Source organism: Oryx dammah, unplaced genomic scaffold, assembly GCF_014754425.2.
Source record: "Oryx dammah isolate SB20612 unplaced genomic scaffold, SCBI_Odam_1.1 HiC_scaffold_2, whole genome shotgun sequence".
In the NCBI taxonomy this organism is placed as follows: Eukaryota; Metazoa; Chordata; class Mammalia; order Artiodactyla; family Bovidae; genus Oryx; species Oryx dammah.
Window position 1 is genome coordinate 183,358,661 of NW_024070186.1, and position 19,302 is coordinate 183,377,962.

At 47.8% G+C, this 19,302-nt stretch overlaps 2 protein-coding genes across 2 annotated transcripts; one reads left to right on the forward strand and one right to left on the reverse strand.

The window, feature by feature from the left end:
• The first annotated feature begins 775 nt into the window (after positions 1-775).
• KCTD13 (potassium channel tetramerization domain containing 13) lies at positions 776-14,550 on the forward strand. Its single transcript, XM_040259334.1, has 6 exons — positions 776-1,205; positions 2,571-2,740; positions 10,855-10,944; positions 11,034-11,086; positions 11,765-11,960; positions 13,778-14,550. The coding sequence occupies exons 1-6, from the start codon at positions 962-964 to the stop codon at positions 14,012-14,014; spliced, it is 990 nt and encodes a 329-aa protein (XP_040115268.1). The 5' UTR covers positions 776-961; the 3' UTR covers positions 14,015-14,550.
• Positions 12,866-18,932, reverse strand: ASPHD1 (aspartate beta-hydroxylase domain containing 1). Its single transcript, XM_040259506.1, has 3 exons — positions 17,377-18,932; positions 15,459-15,572; positions 12,866-14,923 (listed from the first exon to the last, which is right to left on the reverse strand). Exons 1-3 carry the CDS (start codon positions 18,254-18,256, stop codon positions 14,814-14,816), a joined length of 1,104 nt encoding a protein of 367 aa, XP_040115440.1. The 5' UTR covers positions 18,257-18,932; the 3' UTR covers positions 12,866-14,813.
• Positions 18,933-19,302: the final 370 nt, after the last annotated feature.

The window sequence follows — 19,302 nt, forward strand, 5'->3', positions numbered from 1 at the left end:
TTCCCTCCAGCAGGCCCCCAGCTAGACATTCAGGTAGACTGCTAAATCTCTGAGGTGTCAGCCCATCAACTGAACACAGATGGGGTCCCATAAGAACACTTCTCACCACGCTTTATCAACATGTTTCCAGCTTACTTTTTCCCCTCAGAGGTTGGGAGTCTTATGACATCGGCTAGGATTCTAAGACCTTTGCTCCAGCCACCTCTGACCTTTTCTGCTTCTCAACTATGTCCAGGGAGTTCACTCCTGAGGGTCTCTGTATTTGCCTGTGGCTCTTTCTGGAACTGTCCCCTCTCACACCTGCTCATGGCCGCTTCTTCTGAGCTTCAGCTCAGTATCACCTCCTCAGAGAAGCCCTCCATGGCGACTTACCTCCTCACACCCTGCCTGCTCTAGCAGTACTGCCACCTCCTCTGTGAGGCCACCCCCTCTATCTCCTTTAAGAGCTTCTATGGCGCTTTGCTCGAAGCTCTTCTCTTGTCAAATGCGCGCGGGCTGGGAGGCGGCGAACTTTTTCCAATCCCCTGCCTCTCTGGGCCAGTGTTCCCTTTATTCCCACGAAGCGCTCTGAGAGCAGAAACACGTGGCAGGGACGACGCTTTCCTCAACAGGCAGGTGGGCAAGAGGCTCTTACTTCGGGACCCCAAAAGTGGCGACCAGAGGGCACGTAGCGCGGCACCCCACTCAGCCACAGCCTAACCCAACAGCCCAAGGCTACTACGCATGCTCCTCACTCCAGGCCACGCGTAGCCGGGGGCGGGGCCTTGACGCGCCTGCGCAGGTGCTCGCCCGGCTTCCGGGAGGTACGGGCGCGATGGGACAGAAGGCCAGTGTCGCCGAGTAGCGGCGGCGTAGGGGCGTGCGGGCCAGCGGTCCGGTCCGAGGGCTCAGGTCTCGGTCTCTGGAGCGGCCAGGGAGCGCGAAGAGAAACTAGGGTCGCTGCCCGCCGCCCCCACCAGGCATGTCTGCCGAGGCCTCGGGCCCGGCGGCGGCCGAGGCGCCGTCCCTGGAGGTCGCTAAGCCCTCGGGTCTCGAGCCTGGCTCCGCCGCCTACGGTCTCAAGCCACTGACCACGAATAGCAAGTACGTGAAGCTGAACGTGGGCGGCTCGTTGCACTACACCACGCTGCGCACCCTCACCGGACAGGACACCAGGCTCAAGGCCATGTTCAGCGGCCGCGCGGAGGTGCTCACTGACGCCGGAGGTACGCGGGCTGCCCTTGCTTACTCTTCTGCATCCCTCAAGATCCCGCCTCCCTTTCCCCTAGTCTGTCGTCGTCCAGTCTTCTCAAGCCCCTTTGCTCCTACCGTCCAGTCAGCTCGTTCTCACCTCCTCCGGCGCCCACATCCCATCTCATCTCCCCTTTCTCATTCATTATCTCCCTCCTCCCCCGGTCTTTACCCCCAGCAGTAGTAACCAACATTCATGGACCACCCGCCACCCCCCGCCCTTCCAGCTACTCTGCCGGGCGCAGTGGTAAGTGATTAAACATGTCAGCTGAGAATGTTCATTACTGCGTCCCACCGACACACCCACCCTTCACCCCTCAGCTCAAAAGACTTGGGAACCTGCCATGCTGGCAACAGCATCCTTCCAGGCAATTTTCATCAGTTTCTTCCACTTGCCGAGCCTTTTGTTCCGCTCTCTTCCTCAGCGCTGCCAACAACCATCCCGGAGTGTTAGAGGATTTTGTCTGTCTCTGTTCCTCTAACGCAGGTCCCTGTACACTCTAGGAATCTATCTATACAGACTGTAGAAGGAGGGGGCTGCTTTTGCTTTGCCAGGGACGCCAGAATGGAGAGTGGACAGTTCTCCTCACCAGGTGAACCTTACCCTCTGGAAGTGTTGCATTCAGCTCTGTCCCCCATATGCCCAAGTGGAACTTTAAAGTTTGATGGGGGGAGGGGGAGGTGATTCGGAAGGGGTTAAGAATTATGAAAGCCGGCAAATAAAAATTGGGGAGGTATCGCTCAGCCTTCATATGCCTGAAGGTGAATAATTTTTTTTATTGAATAAGTATTTGTAAAATGCCAGTTAGTGATAGAAATAGTTTGGTAAACAAATCTGGTAAGATAAGTCTTTCAGAGTTTTGCTTTTTTTCTGTGTGTGTGGTGGGGGGCGGGGCGGGTGGGGGGAGAATAAACAAACACAGGAACGAGAGCAAAGCATGTGATTTCAGATAGTAATAAGTTCTATGAAGTTTATAAAGTAGTGAACTGGTGGGTGCGGTAGACATTCTTAACAGGGTGGTCAGAGTTAGCACAAGAGGTTAGGGGTTTATTGATAAGGTTATCTGTAGGTACTTTCTCATGATGAAAACCTTCGCAGTGTAGACCAGACTTGGGAGGGAATTAATTCTCTGGCTGGATGTGTTTTAAAAATAAATAAATAAAAGGCCCATGGGAGAACTCACTGGAGATGTTTTAAAGGGATTTTCTTGGATATGGCAGAGGCCTGAGACAGATTGGTATTCAGATTTGTGGCTTTGGAATCCTTTTTTCATAAATATAGTAGTTCTGTGGCCTTCAGCAAAGCCATCCTTTTCTCCTGCCTCTCCCCACCCCACCAGGTTGGGTGCTGATTGACCGGAGTGGCCGCCATTTTGGTACAATCCTCAACTACCTGCGGGACGGGTCTGTGCCACTGCCTGAGAGCACCAGAGAACTGGGGGAGCTGCTGAGCGAAGCCCGCTACTACCTGGTGCAGGGACTGATTGAGGACTGCCAGCTGGCACTGCAGGTGAGCATCCCTTCCCCACCTCCTGAGTCCCACCCTGATGCCTATGTCCCTGGGAGAGCTGCCCAAGCAGTTAGCTGTTAAGATATTAAAGAAAAACAAAAGGAAATATGACGCAGTGACTGGAATGTTGCCTCTGGCCTGACTCTGACTGGCTGTGACCCCAGCGATTTCGGGGGTCCTCTGCATTTCTGCTATCCCACCACCACTTCATGCCAAGACTGCTGCGTTGTTTGAATAACTTCTTTCTCTGTATCTTGCTGTTTCTACCCAGCTAGTCTAACTGTTACACTGCCACCGCAATAATGATCCTTAAACACAATCCCAATTTATTCTCTCCTTTGCTCAGCAATCCCAAGTAATGCCCTTGTCTCACTAAGTTAAAAAAAAATTCTAAATCTAAATTGTAATATAATGACCTCCATGATCTGGTCCTAACCTGGGAGGTAGCATTCCATCACTTCCATGGCTTTAAGTAACTTTCTTTTAGCAATGAAATACTGTAGAAGCAGCCCCTCCTGATAAAACAGTGTTGGGGGTTCCAGAGCCCCATCTGCTGGGCTTCTCTTCTGGGGATCTCTTAGAATTCTGAGAAAAAGAGGTTGGAAAGGACAGCCAGGATATATGGGTTAATGTTACCTCCCCTACTGCTGACTGACTGACCTTGAGTGAGTCAATTCTACCTCTGGCATTCTGTTCTCATGTTCCAGAAGATAAGGAAATGAGAAAACTATGTGCGATGTAGTGAGTTTCACAGAACCTTTTATTCTGTTCTATTTTTACAATGTTAAAAGTGTTCTTTCTTTTACGATATAATATTAGTAGCTTATAAGAGTTTCTTTTTTGATGCCCTTTATATATTAAAAAGTGGCAACTATGAACAACTTTTTGTTGTCTTGGGGAATACTTATTAGTCCTTGAAATCCAAAATATAAAATTCCTTTGGGCAATAGCTGTGTTTGTTTTTCAAGTTTTTTGACTGCATCTCATAGAGAAAAATGCATTTTTATATTCATCTTTATATAACTGAGGGCTTCCCAGGTGGCTCAGCTGGTAAAGAATCCACCTGCAATGCAGGAGACCTGGATTCAATCCCCGGGTTGGGAAGATCCCCTGGAGAAGGGAAAGGCTACCCACTCCAGTATTCTGGCCTGGATAATCCCATGGATAGTCCATGGGGTCGCAAAGAGTCGAACATGACTGAGTGACTTTCACTCACTTATGTAACTGAAGTAAGAGTTCTATAAAATGATACTTTTAGTGAAATACACTCTGATATATTATGTTTTCTTTCTTTCTGATGCTATTTGCGACCCATTAATTTATTTCATGGCCATTATGGGTCACCACTTGCAGTTGAAAAAACATTAAACTAGATGACTTTGGAAGTGCATTCCTGTTTGGTAGCTTTACATGTATCTAATGTTATCTCATATCCACTGTGGTTAGGGTCTGTTACCTCCTTGTACGTTTGTTTGACAAAAAGAAACATGAGGGAAGCTGGGGATATATCCAGGCTCAAAGAACTATTTAAGCAGCAGAGCTCCAAGTCAACCCCAGTTTATCTGACTCTCAAGTATAGTACTTTTTCTTCTGTGCTCCAGCTGCCTTCTTTCAAAGTTTTCTCAAGGCTGTTCCATCCCCAACCCACTCAGCTAGAATATGTGTGTGTGTTTGGAGGTTTGGAGTTTTGTTTTTAAGATTCAGGTTCAGAGTATTGAGTTCATCATACTTCTCAGTGTGCACTTAAACATCTTTAGTCTCTGCAGATCTTTTCACTTTTCATTTTTTCTTCATTCCCGATCCCCTGCCCACTTCCCTTGTCCTCTTAAGTACCCCTCCAGTTCTAACATTTTAATATGTTTGCTTGGATTATGTTTGTACCCTTGAAAATCTATAAAGTGTTGCTTTGTATACATAAGCATTTAAAATTTCCATAAATTGCTTTGAGCTATGGATTGTGTGTTCTGTTTCTTAATTCAGCACTTTTTCCAAGTTCCGTTCATGCTGCTGTACATACATTTAGTTCTTTGCTTCCAACTGCTGCACAGGAATCTGATGTGCATTCGTAATATTTTGTTTATACATTCCTCTGAGGTTGGAGACCTAGATTGCCTCCTGCTTCCTGCCCCCACAGACGATGCCACAATGAGCATCTTTGTACCTGTGCCCTCATGGGTCCCAGACCAATGTTTCGCATGATTGTAGCTGGGATTGGAATTGCTGGGCCACAGGACACATACAGATGAATTTCAGCAAGTATCGTCTGATTACTCTCCCGAATGGCTGTAGCATTTTATCTTGTTGATGAGCAGTGCATAAGGAATCCCATTTCTGCATATCTTCAACAGCTCATGGCATCACCCAGCATTCTAATTTTGCCCATCTGATTGGTATAGAGTGATCTAATTTTAATATGCATGCTTCTAATTACTAAGTAGATTAAGCATCTTTTCATATATTCACACTAGCGTTTTTGGTTTCCCCTTCTGTGAGTTGCCAAGTCTTATTCTTTACCAAATTTTCTATTGAATTTCCTTTTTCTTGTTGTTTTGCTGGAGATTCTTACATAGCTTAGTTCCTAGAGAGAATTAAGCCCTATTATTCTAGGGCATATACTTTACATAATAAATTAACTTCTCCTGTGCATGTAGAATGGTACTATTTATCTGACATTTTCGGAAGAGTTGAGAAAATAGTTACTCAGATTATTTGCTGGGTTTTGATATTCAATAAGGAACCCCAGTTGAGAAAGTCTGTTTCAGGTAATAATTTCTAGTCAGTTTTAGATGTTGCCAATCATTTCACTTAGAATGTCGTCTATCTGTGACGTCTGTTGTCGAACAGAAATTGTTGATTTAAAAAAAAATTATACATAAGCATTTATTATTTTTAAAGCATATGTAAGTATTGTAGAAATTTAGAAAACACAGATTAAAAAAAATAAAAGCACCAAATACTCTTCCAGGTCTTTTCCTGTGTGAGTGTGTTTATCAAAATATGATTATGGTGTATGTACTGCTTTGTAATCTGCTTTTTTTGTTTGTTAATAATTGCCATCTTTCCATGTCAGTGAAATTTTATCTGACATCAAGGGCATGTACAAATTTCTCCATTTGTTCCAGAAATGTCTGTCATAGCTGGTTCACATCTAAACCAATCCAGTCGAGATCCTTGCATTACATCTGGTTATTATGTTATTTTTCCAACCCAAAGCAGTTCTTCTTTTCTCATAATACTGACCACCAGTTGTCCTGGACAATGACCTACTTTCCAGATTTGCCTGATTTGGTTTGTTAACCCTCATCCTATCTTGAGTTTCTCTAAACTAGATGGTAGATTCAAAGGCTTGATATGAAAATTTTGATTAGAAAACATTTTAAGTAATGTTGCATGTTTCATACTGTGTTATATAAAGACATACAGTATTGTTAGTATGACCCATCATTATTGATGCTCAGAATTGGCCACCAGATTCAGGTGGTGATGGTTTGATCCTTCATTGTAGTTCCATTCCTTTGTTGCCAACTATAAAGTAATTCAGGTACTTTATGAATGGCAGTTATCTATCAACCGCACAATTGTTAATTCTCACCAGAATCAATAATTTCATTAGTGTTGTAGAATAATTATAATTCATTCAACATTACATGGAATTATTTATAAAATGCTTTTCATTGTCAACTGGGGAGACTCTTGAGTTTAATATATTCAAATTCCTCTTTTTTTTTTTCCCCCACAAGATCCTTGTGGGATCTTAAGTTTATTCTGTATTTTTTATTAGCTTTATAGTTTTATCTTTTGTATATGGAATTCACTGTAGTAATGTGAATTATGAAGGGATTTAACTTTTTTGTCCTCCGTGGAGCAGACAGTGCCATCTACTACACAAACTGTGGTAGCCAGTGTCCGAGAGAGCCACCAGCAATTTTTTTTGCCTATTGCTTTTATTCAGGTTCTTGTTTAGTCCCTTCCCACACTGGATAGGGCTGACCTGTGTAACCAGTTGGAGATTGCAGAGGTGATAGTGTGTGACTTCTAAAGCTAGGTCATAAAAGACATATCAGCTTCTGCCTCTCTCAGATCACTCACTGTGGGGAAGCCAGATGCCTTGTGAGCATATTCAAGCAGCCCTAGGGAGACATCCACTTGGTGAGGAATTGAAGCCTCCTGCTCATGGCCAGCATGAACTCTCAGCCAAAGGGTTGAACTATCCCAGAATTGGATCCTCTAAGCCCATTCAAGTTTTTAGATAACTACAACCCTGGTCAACAATGGACTCAAACTTTACGAGAGACCCTGGGCCAGGACCACCTAACTAAGCTGAGCTCAAGTTCCCAACCCACAGAAACTGTGAGATAATAAATGTTTATTGTTTTAAGCCGCTAAGTTTGTACTAATTTATTACCTAGTAACAGATAACAGATTGTGGTATCTGGAATGCAATTCTGCCAAAACAAAACCTAAAATGTGGGAGTGGCTTTAGAACTGCAGAGTGGGCAGAAATTGGAAGGACTTTGAGAAAAGTATTAAAAAAAGCCTAAAAAGCTTTAGAGTATTCATAGAAGTCTGGTGACCTTTGAGGAGGCTGCAGTGTGGAATGTGTTTCCTGGAAAGTGGTGGAAAAGGGGATCCTTGTTATGTAGTGGCAGAAGTAGCAACATTGTCTCTGATGGTAATATATTAATAGAAAGTAGAAAACATACCTAATGAACTGGGTGATCTAGCAAAGAAATTTCCAGACAGAATGTTAGGTGCCACAGGTTTCTTATTGCTTATACTAAAACAAAAGAAGAGTGGGTAAGCAAAAGGAAATTGAACACAAAGGAGCCAGTAATTTGGCGCGGGGGGTGGGGAGTGGTTCTTGAACATTCCCAGCCTTTCAAATAACAACTGATGTTAAAATTAACAAATGGCTTCCAGGCAAAGAAAAAATACAGGGCATTCTCAATATAATATGGTCTAAAGATGAAGCCATCACTTCATGGGAAATAGATGGGGAAACAGTGTCAGACTTTATTTTGGGGGGCTCCAAAATCACTGCAGATGGTGATTGTAGCCATGAAATTAAAAGACGCTTACTCCTTGGAAGAAAAGTTATGACCAACCTAGATAGCATATTCAAAAGCAGAGACATTACTTTGCCAACAAAGGTCCGTCTAGTCAAGGCTATGGTTTTTCCAGTAATCATGTATGGATGTGAGAGTTGGACTGTGAAGAAGGCTGAGCACCGAAGAATTGATGCTTTTGAACTGTGGTGTTGGAGAAGACTCTTGAGAGTCCTTTGGACTGCAAGGAGATCCAACTAGTCCATTCTGAAGGAGATCAGCCCTGGGTATTCTTTGGAAGGAATGATGCTAAAGCTGAAACTCCAGTACTTTGGCCACCTCATGCGAAGAGTTGACTCATTGGAAAAGACTCTGATGCTGGGAGGGATTGGGGGCAGGAGGAGAAGGGGACGACAGAGGATGAGATGGCTGGATGGCATCACCAACTTGATGGATTTCAGTTTGAGTGAACTCTGGGAGTTGGTGATGGACAGGGAGGCCTGGCCTGCTGCGATTCTTGGGGTTGCAAAGAGTCAGACATGACTGAGCAACTGAACTGAACTGAACTGAAAGATGAAGCTGAGGATGCGATTGTAAAATTCTTTGTTAAAAGACCTCAGAATATCCAAGAAGATGCCTCAGAATCATTCATTCAAATGATAGCTCTTCTAAGAAGCTTAAAGCTATTGTCAGGCAGCAGTCTCAGCATAAGCTCAAAGTAGAGAAGAGCTCATCTCACAAAGTTGTGTGGGTGTGGTTTTTGTCTAATGAACTGAACCCCGGACTCACAGTTCAGTTCAGCCACTCAGTCATGTCCGACTCTTTGTGACCCCATGGACTGCAGCACACCAGGCTGCCCTGTCCATCACCAACTCCAGGAGCTTGCTCAAACTCATGTCCATCAAGTTGGTGATGCCATCTGGTCCTCTCATCCTCTGTTGTCCCCTTCGCCTCCTGCCTTCAATCTTTCCCAGCATCAGGATCTTTTCCAATGAGTCACAAGACATCCATTAAGTTTTTAAGGGAATTATATTGGCATAAACACTGCCAGCTTAGACTTAAAGGGACAGAGACAACACAAGAGGAAAAGAAACCTTTGGACCTCCAAAAGTTGTATGGGCAAAAAGCAGGCTAAAGAAACTATAGAGCTGCACTGAAATGATCACAACATTGTTAATTGTCTATACTCCAATATACAAGAAAAAGTTAAAAAAAAAATTAACTATGGAGCTGCAAGCATGGATTGTCTTTCATGGAAAAGGAAGGATGATTCAGGTCAGAGCCAAGAGCCGTAAAGAAGAATCACCAACTTCTGTGCATCAGCACTGTAATGGAATGGGACTTTGGGGCAATCTTAGGAGGAGGTGGTGAGTATGTTTTGCATATGGGAGGGATTTGAATCTATGGGGGCCAAAAGATGGATTGTGGAGTCATCCTCCAAGGCAATCCTCAGTGATCCTTATTCCCTAGCATTCATTCCCTTGTGGTGTTCCCTTCCACGTTGAATAGGGCTAACAAAACTATATCATAAAAGACTGTGAGGGGACTTCTCTGGTGACCCAGTGGTTAAGAATCCACCTTGGAATGCAGGGAACACAGTTTCAATCCCTGGTCAGGGAACTAAGATCCCACATGCTGCAGGGCAATTACTGAACCCGAGTGTCACAGCTCCTGAGCCTGTGTGCCAGAATGAAAGATCCCATGTGCTGCAACTAAGACCAATGCAGCCAGATAAATAAATATTAAAAAAAAAAAAAAGACCTCTACTTTGCTCTCTTTTGGATTATTTGCTCTGGAGAAGCCAGCAGCCATATTGTGAGGACACTCAAGTAACCCATCACAGAGGTCCGAATGACAGGGATCAAATATTTCCTGCCAATAGCCAGCAGGAACTTGCCAGCCATATGAATAAGCTTTGTGAAAAACAAATCCTCCAGATGAAGACAGCCTCAGATTACTGCAACCCCAGCTGACTTGACTGTAACCTCATGAGAGACCCCGTGCCAAAAGCATTCAGCTAAGCCATTCCTGAATTCCTGACCCACAGAAATGGATAATAAGTATTTGTTGTTGATTTAAGCTGTTTGGTTTTGGAGCAATGTTACACAGCAATAACTAATACACACTTGCCCTCACTGATTTGTGATGTTCTCTCTGTAAATGTCAGTTTTCATTTTATATATATATATAGATATATCAGTCTGTTTCCAAGTTCTCTATTGTATTTCATTGTTTTTGTTTGTTTCCACACAAGACCTACACTGTTTTCATTATTGTGGCTTTGTAAGATATTTTAATATCTGGAGGGTCAATCTCCTCTTTCTTGACTCTTTTTAAAAATTGACCTAAGTAATAGTAGAATTGTTCTTCCATGTTAATTTTAGTAGAAGTCTTAGGTGTTTCTAAAAAAAAAAATTCTGGAATTTGTATTAGAATCGCACACCTAGTTTTTAGGTTGGGGGAGGTGAGAGGGGTTTTGGCATGAAGATTCTCAAAGGCAGAGAAGAGAAAAGAAACCTCTGTGTCTGGCTCTAATTCTCCCTCCAACCTCCCACCCAGCCCAGTTCATTCATTCAACAGATATTTATTGAGCATCTACTGTGTACTAGGTATTTATTCTCTAGAAAGAGACTATGAGCAAATATACCAAAAAATGAGAAAATGTGAGGACCTGAGTGCCATGAAGAAAGTGAATGGAGAGTGTGAAAAGGAAGAAGTAGAGGGGGCTAATTAGCCAGGGAGCCCAGGGAGGAGGACTGGTATCCTCCTAAGGGCACTAGTTGCATTGATACCTGAATGGCATGAAGGGGCCAGCCACGCAGACAACTGCGTGCTGGCCGTTGCTGGAAGTGGCAGCAGCAAAGGGGGCACAAGCTGGATGCAGAAAGGAGCAAGTGGGGCTCAGCCCGGCAGGCAGGGGAGAGTGGCAGAGCCGAGGTCAGAGGGCTCACACGTGGACCCTGAGGAGTCTGGATTTTTTCCCCAGAATCAACAAGCAGTGTTGGAAGGTTCTTAGGGGAGCGAGTGACCTTTGGTTGTGCTGTTAATCACCTTCCGCTTCTTCTCCAGCAAAAAAGGGAGAACGTGTCCCCGCTGTGCCTCATCCCCATGGTGACATCTCCCCGGGAGGAGCAGCAGCTCCTGGCCAGCACCTCCAAGGTGAGGTCCCTGAGTCCTGTAGGGTGGAGGCTGGGCGCCTGTCCCGGCAGCCTGACCCCCACCCTTCTCGACCCTCTTTTCCCCAACAGCCCGTGGTGAAGCTCCTGCACAACCGCAGTAACAACAAGTACTCCTACACCAGGTGACCCCCTCGGAGGTGGGGAAGTGCAGTGGGTGGAACCCTGGGCTCCAGAATAACCCACAGGGAGGGTTATGGCCACACCGAGGGTGTGGAAAGAATCCTGCCTGGATGCAAATTCCAGCTTTGCCACTTATCCCCTGGGGACTTTGGAGAGGTCATTTTCACTTGTGAGCTTCAGGTTTTGGGTTGGTTTTTTTTTGAGCTTCAGTTTTATCAGTAAACTAGGGTCCCAATGAGGATTAGATGATAATGAGTAGCATTTCCTAAGTGCTTGCTTTGTAAGAGGCATGGCTCTAAGCGCTTTACATATATTTACTCACATGAACCTCACAGTCGTTGGAAGTAGTTATTGTTGTGATCTCCATTTTACAGATGAGGCAATTGAGGGAGCAAGAGGTGAAGTAATTTGCTCAGTGTCACTCAGTTAAAAGGGGGTGGAGTGAGAACGTCTGGTGAGGCCACTTGCCTCCGGAACCTGCACAGGTAGATCCCTCTGCTGTGCTAGAACTTGCTGAACAAATGCTGCTTCCTTTCCAAGGCCTGCTGGGCACCAACCTCCTAGGCAGGACTAGAGTGCTGGGTCTCAGGGCCCCTAAAGCTGAGGTAAGGGGGGTGGGTTGCAGAACAGAGGGAAGGAAGCCTGTCGTGCTGAGGCCTCCTGGCCCCCCTGGTCCTCAGCACTTCAGATGACAACCTACTTAAGAACATCGAGCTGTTTGACAAACTGGCCCTGCGCTTCCACGGGCGGCTGCTTTTCCTCAAGGATGTTCTGGGGGACGAGATCTGCTGCTGGTCTTTCTACGGGCAGGGCCGCAAAATCGCCGAGGTGTGCTGCACCTCCATTGTCTATGCCACGGAAAAGAAGCAGACCAAGGTCAGATGGGATTCGGGGCCTGGTCAGGGAGGGCTGTGGCGGTGGGCAGGATCAGCACCCTGGACAGAGGCAACTCGTCCAGTCAGGCCTGGGAATTCCAACAGTGGCAGTCAGGAGCTGGAGTTTCAAGTTTTGGGGGTCATAGCTCTGTAACCTTGGGTAAGTCATCTTAACTTTCTGTGGGTCTCTGCTTCTCTATCTGTGAAAGGAGGGTGTTGGATTAGAATGGGATTCTTAATGTAGGCCAGTTGAGTTTCAAGGCTATCTTGAAAGAATATGTGGTTTGGGGTTTTGTGTGTGCATTTTTCTGTGTAGAAGGACTGTACCTGTCATTAGACTTTCAGAAGGATCTAATGACCCAGAGTAGGTTCTTAAAACTTCAAGTATTTGGAGCACACTGAGATTGTAGGCCTTGAGTTATTTCCATGGCAACCAACATCAGAGACTTTCTAAGCACTGCAAGAGGCTTGAAACCAAGGTAAATGAGATGCTGAGTGAAAGACAAGCCCTGTGTCATGACATCTGTCCCTGAAGATCTTATCACCCTGGTCCCTCTGACCTTGACAAGAAGGGTGTGCCTCAGATACACAGGAGATCTTGGAAGTCTCTAAGCACCCAGTGCTATTTCACACCTCGCGGCCTTTGCACACACCATTCCCTCTTAGGATTATATTTCCTCATTCCTGTCTGCTTGTGAACTTGTGCTTAATCTTTAAGACCTAAGCCAAGCATCACTTTCTTTGGGACAACTTAGCCCAAGAATTTTCAAGACAACCACCCCAGAAAAGTTGGTCCTAGCCCCTTGTAGCTAAACACAGCATCGATTGTAGTCTGCTGGGGATGGGACTGTGGAGGGTGTTTACTTCAACAGCAAGGGGTTAGCTTCTTGAGAACAGAGCTATATCTTTTTTTCCCCTCTCTCTCTAGCACTAGCCAGGCTTTTATCACACTACAGAAGCTAGGAAACATTTATTGAATGCATGAATGAATGAATAACCCAGTTTCCAAGTAGCTTCCTCTGTAGTTGGGAAGACAGGAAGATAAACCAGTAATGAGAATGCAGCTCGTTAAAGTTTTGTTGTTTATCTCTCTCCAAGTCACACAAAGGGAACCCTTAACTACCTCTTCATCCCTTTCTACTCTTCTTCACTCTGCCTCATTGCTTGGCCTTGCTGCTGATCTAAAGATACACTAAGCACACTCCTGCCCCAGAATTCTTAAACTTGCTGTTCTCAGACTGATCTTTCTCTAGTTCTCTGTCTGGTTCCTTCCCTCCCTTCCTTTGGCTGTTGGTCAGATGTCACCTCAGTGAGGCCTTCTCTGAGCTCTGTCTTTAAAGTTGTAGAATTCCTCCCCTTTTCCTGCTATAACTTTTCCATAACATTTATCATCATCTGACATTTTATATCTTATTACATGTCTGGGTCCTCATCCTAGAATGTAAACTTCCTGCAGACAGGAAGCTTGCCTGTCTTATTCACAGCTATATTCCCCAGTGCCTTGAATAATGCCTGGCACTGTGCAGTCACTCAGTAAATATTTGTCAAATGAAAAAAAAAAAAAATACAAGAGATCTAGCAACAAAGGACAAAGCAAATAACTCTGCCTGACTTCAGAGCTGGACTTCACAGCATAAGCATGACTTTGCTGAGTAAAGACATTGCAAAGAGGACAGTCCAGGCTCAAGGAACCTGTGACTGTGGAGGCTAGGCGACTGCACAGGCTAGGAGGCCTGCCAATGCAAGAGCAGTCTGGGGGAGGGGATGGCTGTATAGTCAGGCCAGAAAGAGGGAGCTGGGGGTTGCTGGCCTTTGCAGGTGGAATTCCCAGAAGCCCGGATCTTTGAGGAGACCTTGAACATCCTGATCTACGAGACTCCCCGAGGCCCAGACCCAGCCCTCCTGGAGGCCACAGGGGGTGCAGCTGGAGGTGGTGGGGCCAGCCGAGGGGAGGATGAGGAGAACCGAGAGCACCGTGTCCGCAGGATCCACGTCCGGCGCCACATCACCCACGATGAGCGTCCTCACGGCCAACAGATTGTCTTCAAGGACTGAATTTTGCCCTGAATTTTCCTCTAGCCACTGGGACCCAAGTCCCTCTCTCTTTTCCTCCTCCCCTTCCCAGATCTTTACCCCGGCTTTGCTGGCCAAGTCGTGGGTCTCCCTTCTGTCCCTTCATCACATGGTACAGTTCACTTTGGCCCTTTTCCATCCATTCCCGCCTCATTGCTAACCACACGGTACATTCCAGCCCCTCCCCTCAGAGGCCTTCAGAAGGCCTATGTTCCATCCTTCATCCCCATCCTTGTCCTGCCCTCTCCCCTCACCAGCCGGTTTAGAAGGATTTAGAATTCCCTTTCTCTTTTTTTAGTACATCTTAACACGCCAAAGTGTCAAGCCAGCCCGTAATAACACCCACCGCGTTCTGAGCCGCCTCCTCACCGTTGCACAGGCTTGTTTGCTCCCTCCTCCTCCCCACTCCCTACTTCCGTAATACTAGGCTGACCTGGGCCTGCACCAGCTCAGCATCTTCCCAATTTGTTTCATATTATTTATTATTTTAATTTTCTATTAAATTATTGGAATAAAGTTGAGTTGAGGGTCTGGTGCTGGCTCCCGGGGAAATGGCTTGTTAGGGAGACACCTGGATAACAGACCTTTGCCCCCAGCCTTTCCCTGGGCTGGCAGCTGGGAAGAAAGTAGTCAGGAGAGGATTTAAAATCTATATTTCAGCCAGTTCCCACCCTCAGCCCCACCCCACCCCCTGCAGTGGAGAGGCGGTCTTGGCTACCACTCAAGCCATCCCTGAGTGCAGCCTCTCTCCAGCCCGGATGTCTGAAAGGAGCATCTTCCTTCAAGGGTCTGGTGCGAAGACAAAGTCGAGAGCCTGGCGTTCGGCCCCAGCCACATTGGGATGCCAGAGGTCCACGATGAAGACCACTCGAGGCCCATCTTCAGGAGAGCCTAGGGCACGTGGGGTGGAGACAGCAGAGCAGCTGACATTAAGTACTTACAGGCCAGAGCCCTTACCAAATACTCAGAAAGGCAGACACTATGCAAATAAGTGCCAGTCACTGTTCTAATCCCTTACGTGTATTAGCTCTTAATCATCAAAACTAGGAGATAGTACCATAAGCATTCCCATTTTATACAAAGTAACTGAGGCACAAAGAGGTTAAGTAACTTGCCTGAGGTCACACTGCTAGTAAGTGCCAGAGGGAGGACAGGAAACCAGGTGGTCAGGTCGAGGGTCTGGTGCCACGAACCACTTGGCTGTGCACCTACATTAGCTTATTTAATCCTTACAGTCACTTGACAAAGAAGGGGGTTGCCCTGTTTTCCAGGTGATTGGAGAAATCATGTGACTTGTTCAAGGTCATGCAACGGGAATAGTGGTGTAGGACAGGAAGCCAGCTGGGTCCAGTTCTGTAGCCTCTATAGTCTCATCCCGTTCACTCTTCAGTCCCTCTCCCTCCTGGCAGAACGGGAGCCCCATTACCGTTATGAGCCACTGTGTGTAGGAAGGAGTCATCCACCAGGAGACAGTGCCCCTCAGCCCAGCACTGGGGCTCGCCTCCGACCACCAGCTCACAGCCAGGGGGAGTCTTCAGGCCTGCAGAAAGAGGCGCAGACCTCCAAGTTCCTGCCTCCGCTGAAGAGGCCCACCCCCTTGAGTTAAAACCAGACTCTGAGAATTTTACATGCCAGGTTCTATGGTTTTATGACCACCTGATGCAAAGAGCTGACTCACTGGAAAAGACCCCGAAAGGCAAAAGGAGAAGGGGGTAGCAGAGGATGAGATGGTTAAATAGCATCACTGGCTCAGTGGACATGAATCTGAGCAAACTCTGGGAGATAGTGAAAGACGGGAGCCTGGCAGGCTGTAGTCCGTGGGGTCGCAGGGTCGGACACGACTTAGCAACTGGACAACACGACAACAAATGGTGTTCCCTAGCTCTCTAGAAGGTGACCCGTGTAAAATTACAGTACAGTAGTGGATGAGAAGAAATGCTAGGAGATGGGAAACAGTGCAAAGCACAATCTGTTCTGGTTCAGAGAAAAGGGAAGGGTTTCTAAAGGATCCAGCCTCCCTTCTTGAGCTTCTGTCAGTTTAACTCAAGAACCCTCTCTTGTGTTAGGTCCTCTCTCCCCAAAAAGTATAAAGCAAAGGGCTCCGTCCTGCCGAGTACCACACAGTGGGGTGCAGAAAACTGAGGAGCCAACTCAAGTAATGGGGAATAGGAGGACATCCTGGAGGAGGTGTGACATTTGAAAGTGTGAATTGTGAAGGCTAATTAGGAGTTTTCCAGGAGGTGGTAAAGGGGGAAAGACATCCTAGGTTAAGAGCATGCACGTGGCATCTGCCAGGACCAGCCAGAAGGCCGTCATAATTTAGGGCATGGTGGAAGGGAAGGGAAAGAAGGGAACAGGTGGGAGAAGAGAGAAAAGAGCTGAATTTGATCCAGGCTCTTCAAAGCCAATGTGCTTTAAAGTATAGAACACATTCAACTGGTAGCACAGGAGTAGGCAAAACAAGGTCATAGCATTAAATAACTTATCAATCAGAAAATGAGGGATTGTTTTTTTTCTCATTTTCTTTCAACCTTTAAAACATTGAAAAGAAAATCTCAGTTTGATGCTACCATAACTTTAACACCCCTACTAACATTGCTGCTTTTTATTTTTTTATTTTGGACTGCACCATATGGCTTGTGGGGTCTTAGTTCCTTGACCAGGGATCGAAACCAGGCCCTCAGCAGTGAAAATACAAAGTCCCTGGTGGCTCAGTGGTAAAGCTTCTGCCTACCAATGCAGGAGACGTGAGTTTTACCCCTGGGCTTTATTCCCTGGAGAAGGAAACGGCAACTCACTCCAGTATTCTTGCCTGGGAAACCCCATTGACAGAAGAGCCTGGCAGGCTACAGTCCACGAGGTCGCAAAAGAGTAGGACACAACTTAGCAACATTTACAACCACTAGACTGCTGGGGAATTCCCAACATTGCTCCTTTTTAAAAGAGGAGAATGTAGGCTTCAGTCTCGGACTAGAATATTTTGCTAGAAGTTTTCAAGCTTTTTTTTTTTTTAAGTTTAAACTTGTCTTATGAATAACTTCTATTTAGGGCAAGTAATACTGATCATCATTGTTCTATACAGATGCCTTCTAATAAATAAAACGAGGGGGAGTCAATATGAAGAAACAGGACAGGTGGTAAATGACTGTGGGAACCTTGTGAAGATGGCTTTCTGATCATTGAAACTCAGGAAATGCTACTGTAGGCAATAGGGAGTCATGGAAGGTTTCTGAGAAGAAAGGCATGATCAGAATCAAAGTGTAGAAAGCTATGATGGCAAAGGAGAGAGTCTGGAGGGGAAATCGTGGAGGCAAGGAGGTGGTCTGTAAGCAGCATCCACTTACCCAGATGACATCTGACGCGGGCATTGGTGGGCCCACAGCGGCCATCAAGCCGGGCGCCAGGCAGGAGGACGGAGAAGCCAGCATTGCCGAAGGTGTTGGCACTCATAAAGCTTCGCAGCCCCCTCAGTGCCCGATAGGCCCCTGGGCACCGGCGGCAGTTGCTGGGTTGGCAGCGGCCTGCTTGGTATAGCAGGAGCTGGTAGCACCCAGGGGCCAGGGGTGGGGACCAGCCCCGAGGCGGAGGAGTCGTCCCTGAGAAGTCCCAGCTCACAGCCCCAAAGTCCCTCAGGATAGCTGGGAAGCTGCTCTCCAGGAGCTCCACATCATGCCTCTGGGCCTCCCGAGGCATGAAGGGGGCAGAGGGCAAGTCTGGCAGGAAAAGCAGGCCTGGGCGCTGGATGCCCAGGACCCCTGGCCCTCCCCCCAGGCTGGGGGCACCCTGAGCTGCCCGCCTCACCCTACCCATCCCTGCCCAAGAGTAGCGCCTGGCATAGGCCCGAAGGCGACGGCTCATTAGGCCTTCCGTCCTGGGTCCTTCTCCGGACTCTCCAGAGCGGCCTGGACTTGGCCTGCCTGCTTCAGAGCACCCTCCAGGCCTACCACCGACAGCCCCAGCCCGACTTCCAGCCCCCAGGGCCTGCATGTCTTGGGAGCCCAGGCGGTAGCAATACCAGAGGAAAAGGGAAGTGAGGGCTCCAAGGAGCAGGGTAAGGGCAGAAGAGGCCAGAGGCAATGGCCATGCAGGCATGATGGGCAGGGAGGCCCTGGCCAAGAGGCCTGGGGCATCCTCCAGACCCCAGTTCCCCTGTCCCCCCAGTTCTCCACCGGTTCCCTCCATGGCTGCTCCCTGGCTACCCCCTGGGCTGCTTCCTCGCCACATTCCTACTCGCGATTCTCTGTCCTTCTGAGGTCTTGTTGTCACCGTGTACCTCCTCCTTTCTCCCTCCCTTCATGTACCTCTAACCCTTCTTTTCAACTCTCTTCTTTCTATTTTGCCTCTCTCCTCTTCTTTCTCCTTCCGGCAGTTTCCTCTCTCCGGTCAGTCTCTCCTTTCTCCCCTTCTCCTTTCCTCTCTCCTCCTCCACCACCGCCCCCACCCCACCTCTTTTCGCTCTCTCTTTTCCTCCCCCTGCCCGCTTTCCTTCCAGCTTCCCCAGACAGCACTTCCTACCCCACTTGGACCCGCAGCCCCGGGAAGGGAACGCAGTCAGCCGTCCTCTGCAGCGACTTCTCTCTCCTTCCTCCCCCTTCTCTCCTGCCTGCCCTCGCTTCTCATTCGACCCGACCCACGGCTTCTCTCTCTCTCGCCCGCTACCCCCTCCCCACCTCTCTCCTACTCGCTCCTTTCTTGGCTCCCACTCACCCTGACGTCACCCCTCCCCACAGTCCTCTCAGCTTGGCGACCCCCGCCCTCGCCCAGTGGCAACCGCAACTCAGCCGGGTTGGGGTCGGGGGGCTAGTGGGGGTCCGTCTCCTGATTTGCCTCCCCCGGCCCCTACGGGCCGCCACGTGGGGCGCCGGGGGCACAGCGCCAACCTCCAGCGCCCCGCAATGCGAAAAGAAAGGGCGGGGCCTGAGAGGGGTGTGGCAAGCTAAGGGGCGGGGCGAGGGCGAGGACTGATCGACAAGGCCGGCGCTCGCGGTCTGCGGACAGGGATACTGCGGCCTGTCGATGGGTCAGCCGATCCCCAGACCAGTCGGCCTGTTACTCCACCTCCCCCTTCGCCTTCACGAGAGCCAGCCCCCGGCGGGAGCCAGATTAATACTGAAGGTGGCCGCAGCCAATCACCCGCCGCGCCGCGGGCCAGGCCAGCTCGGGCGGGGCTGAGAAGAGCTGTCCTTCCTAGTGGTGCTGAAAAGGGCGCTCCGGAGGCCTCTTGTGAGGCGATCAGGAGAAAAAAAAAAAAAAATCAAAGTTGAAGCCGC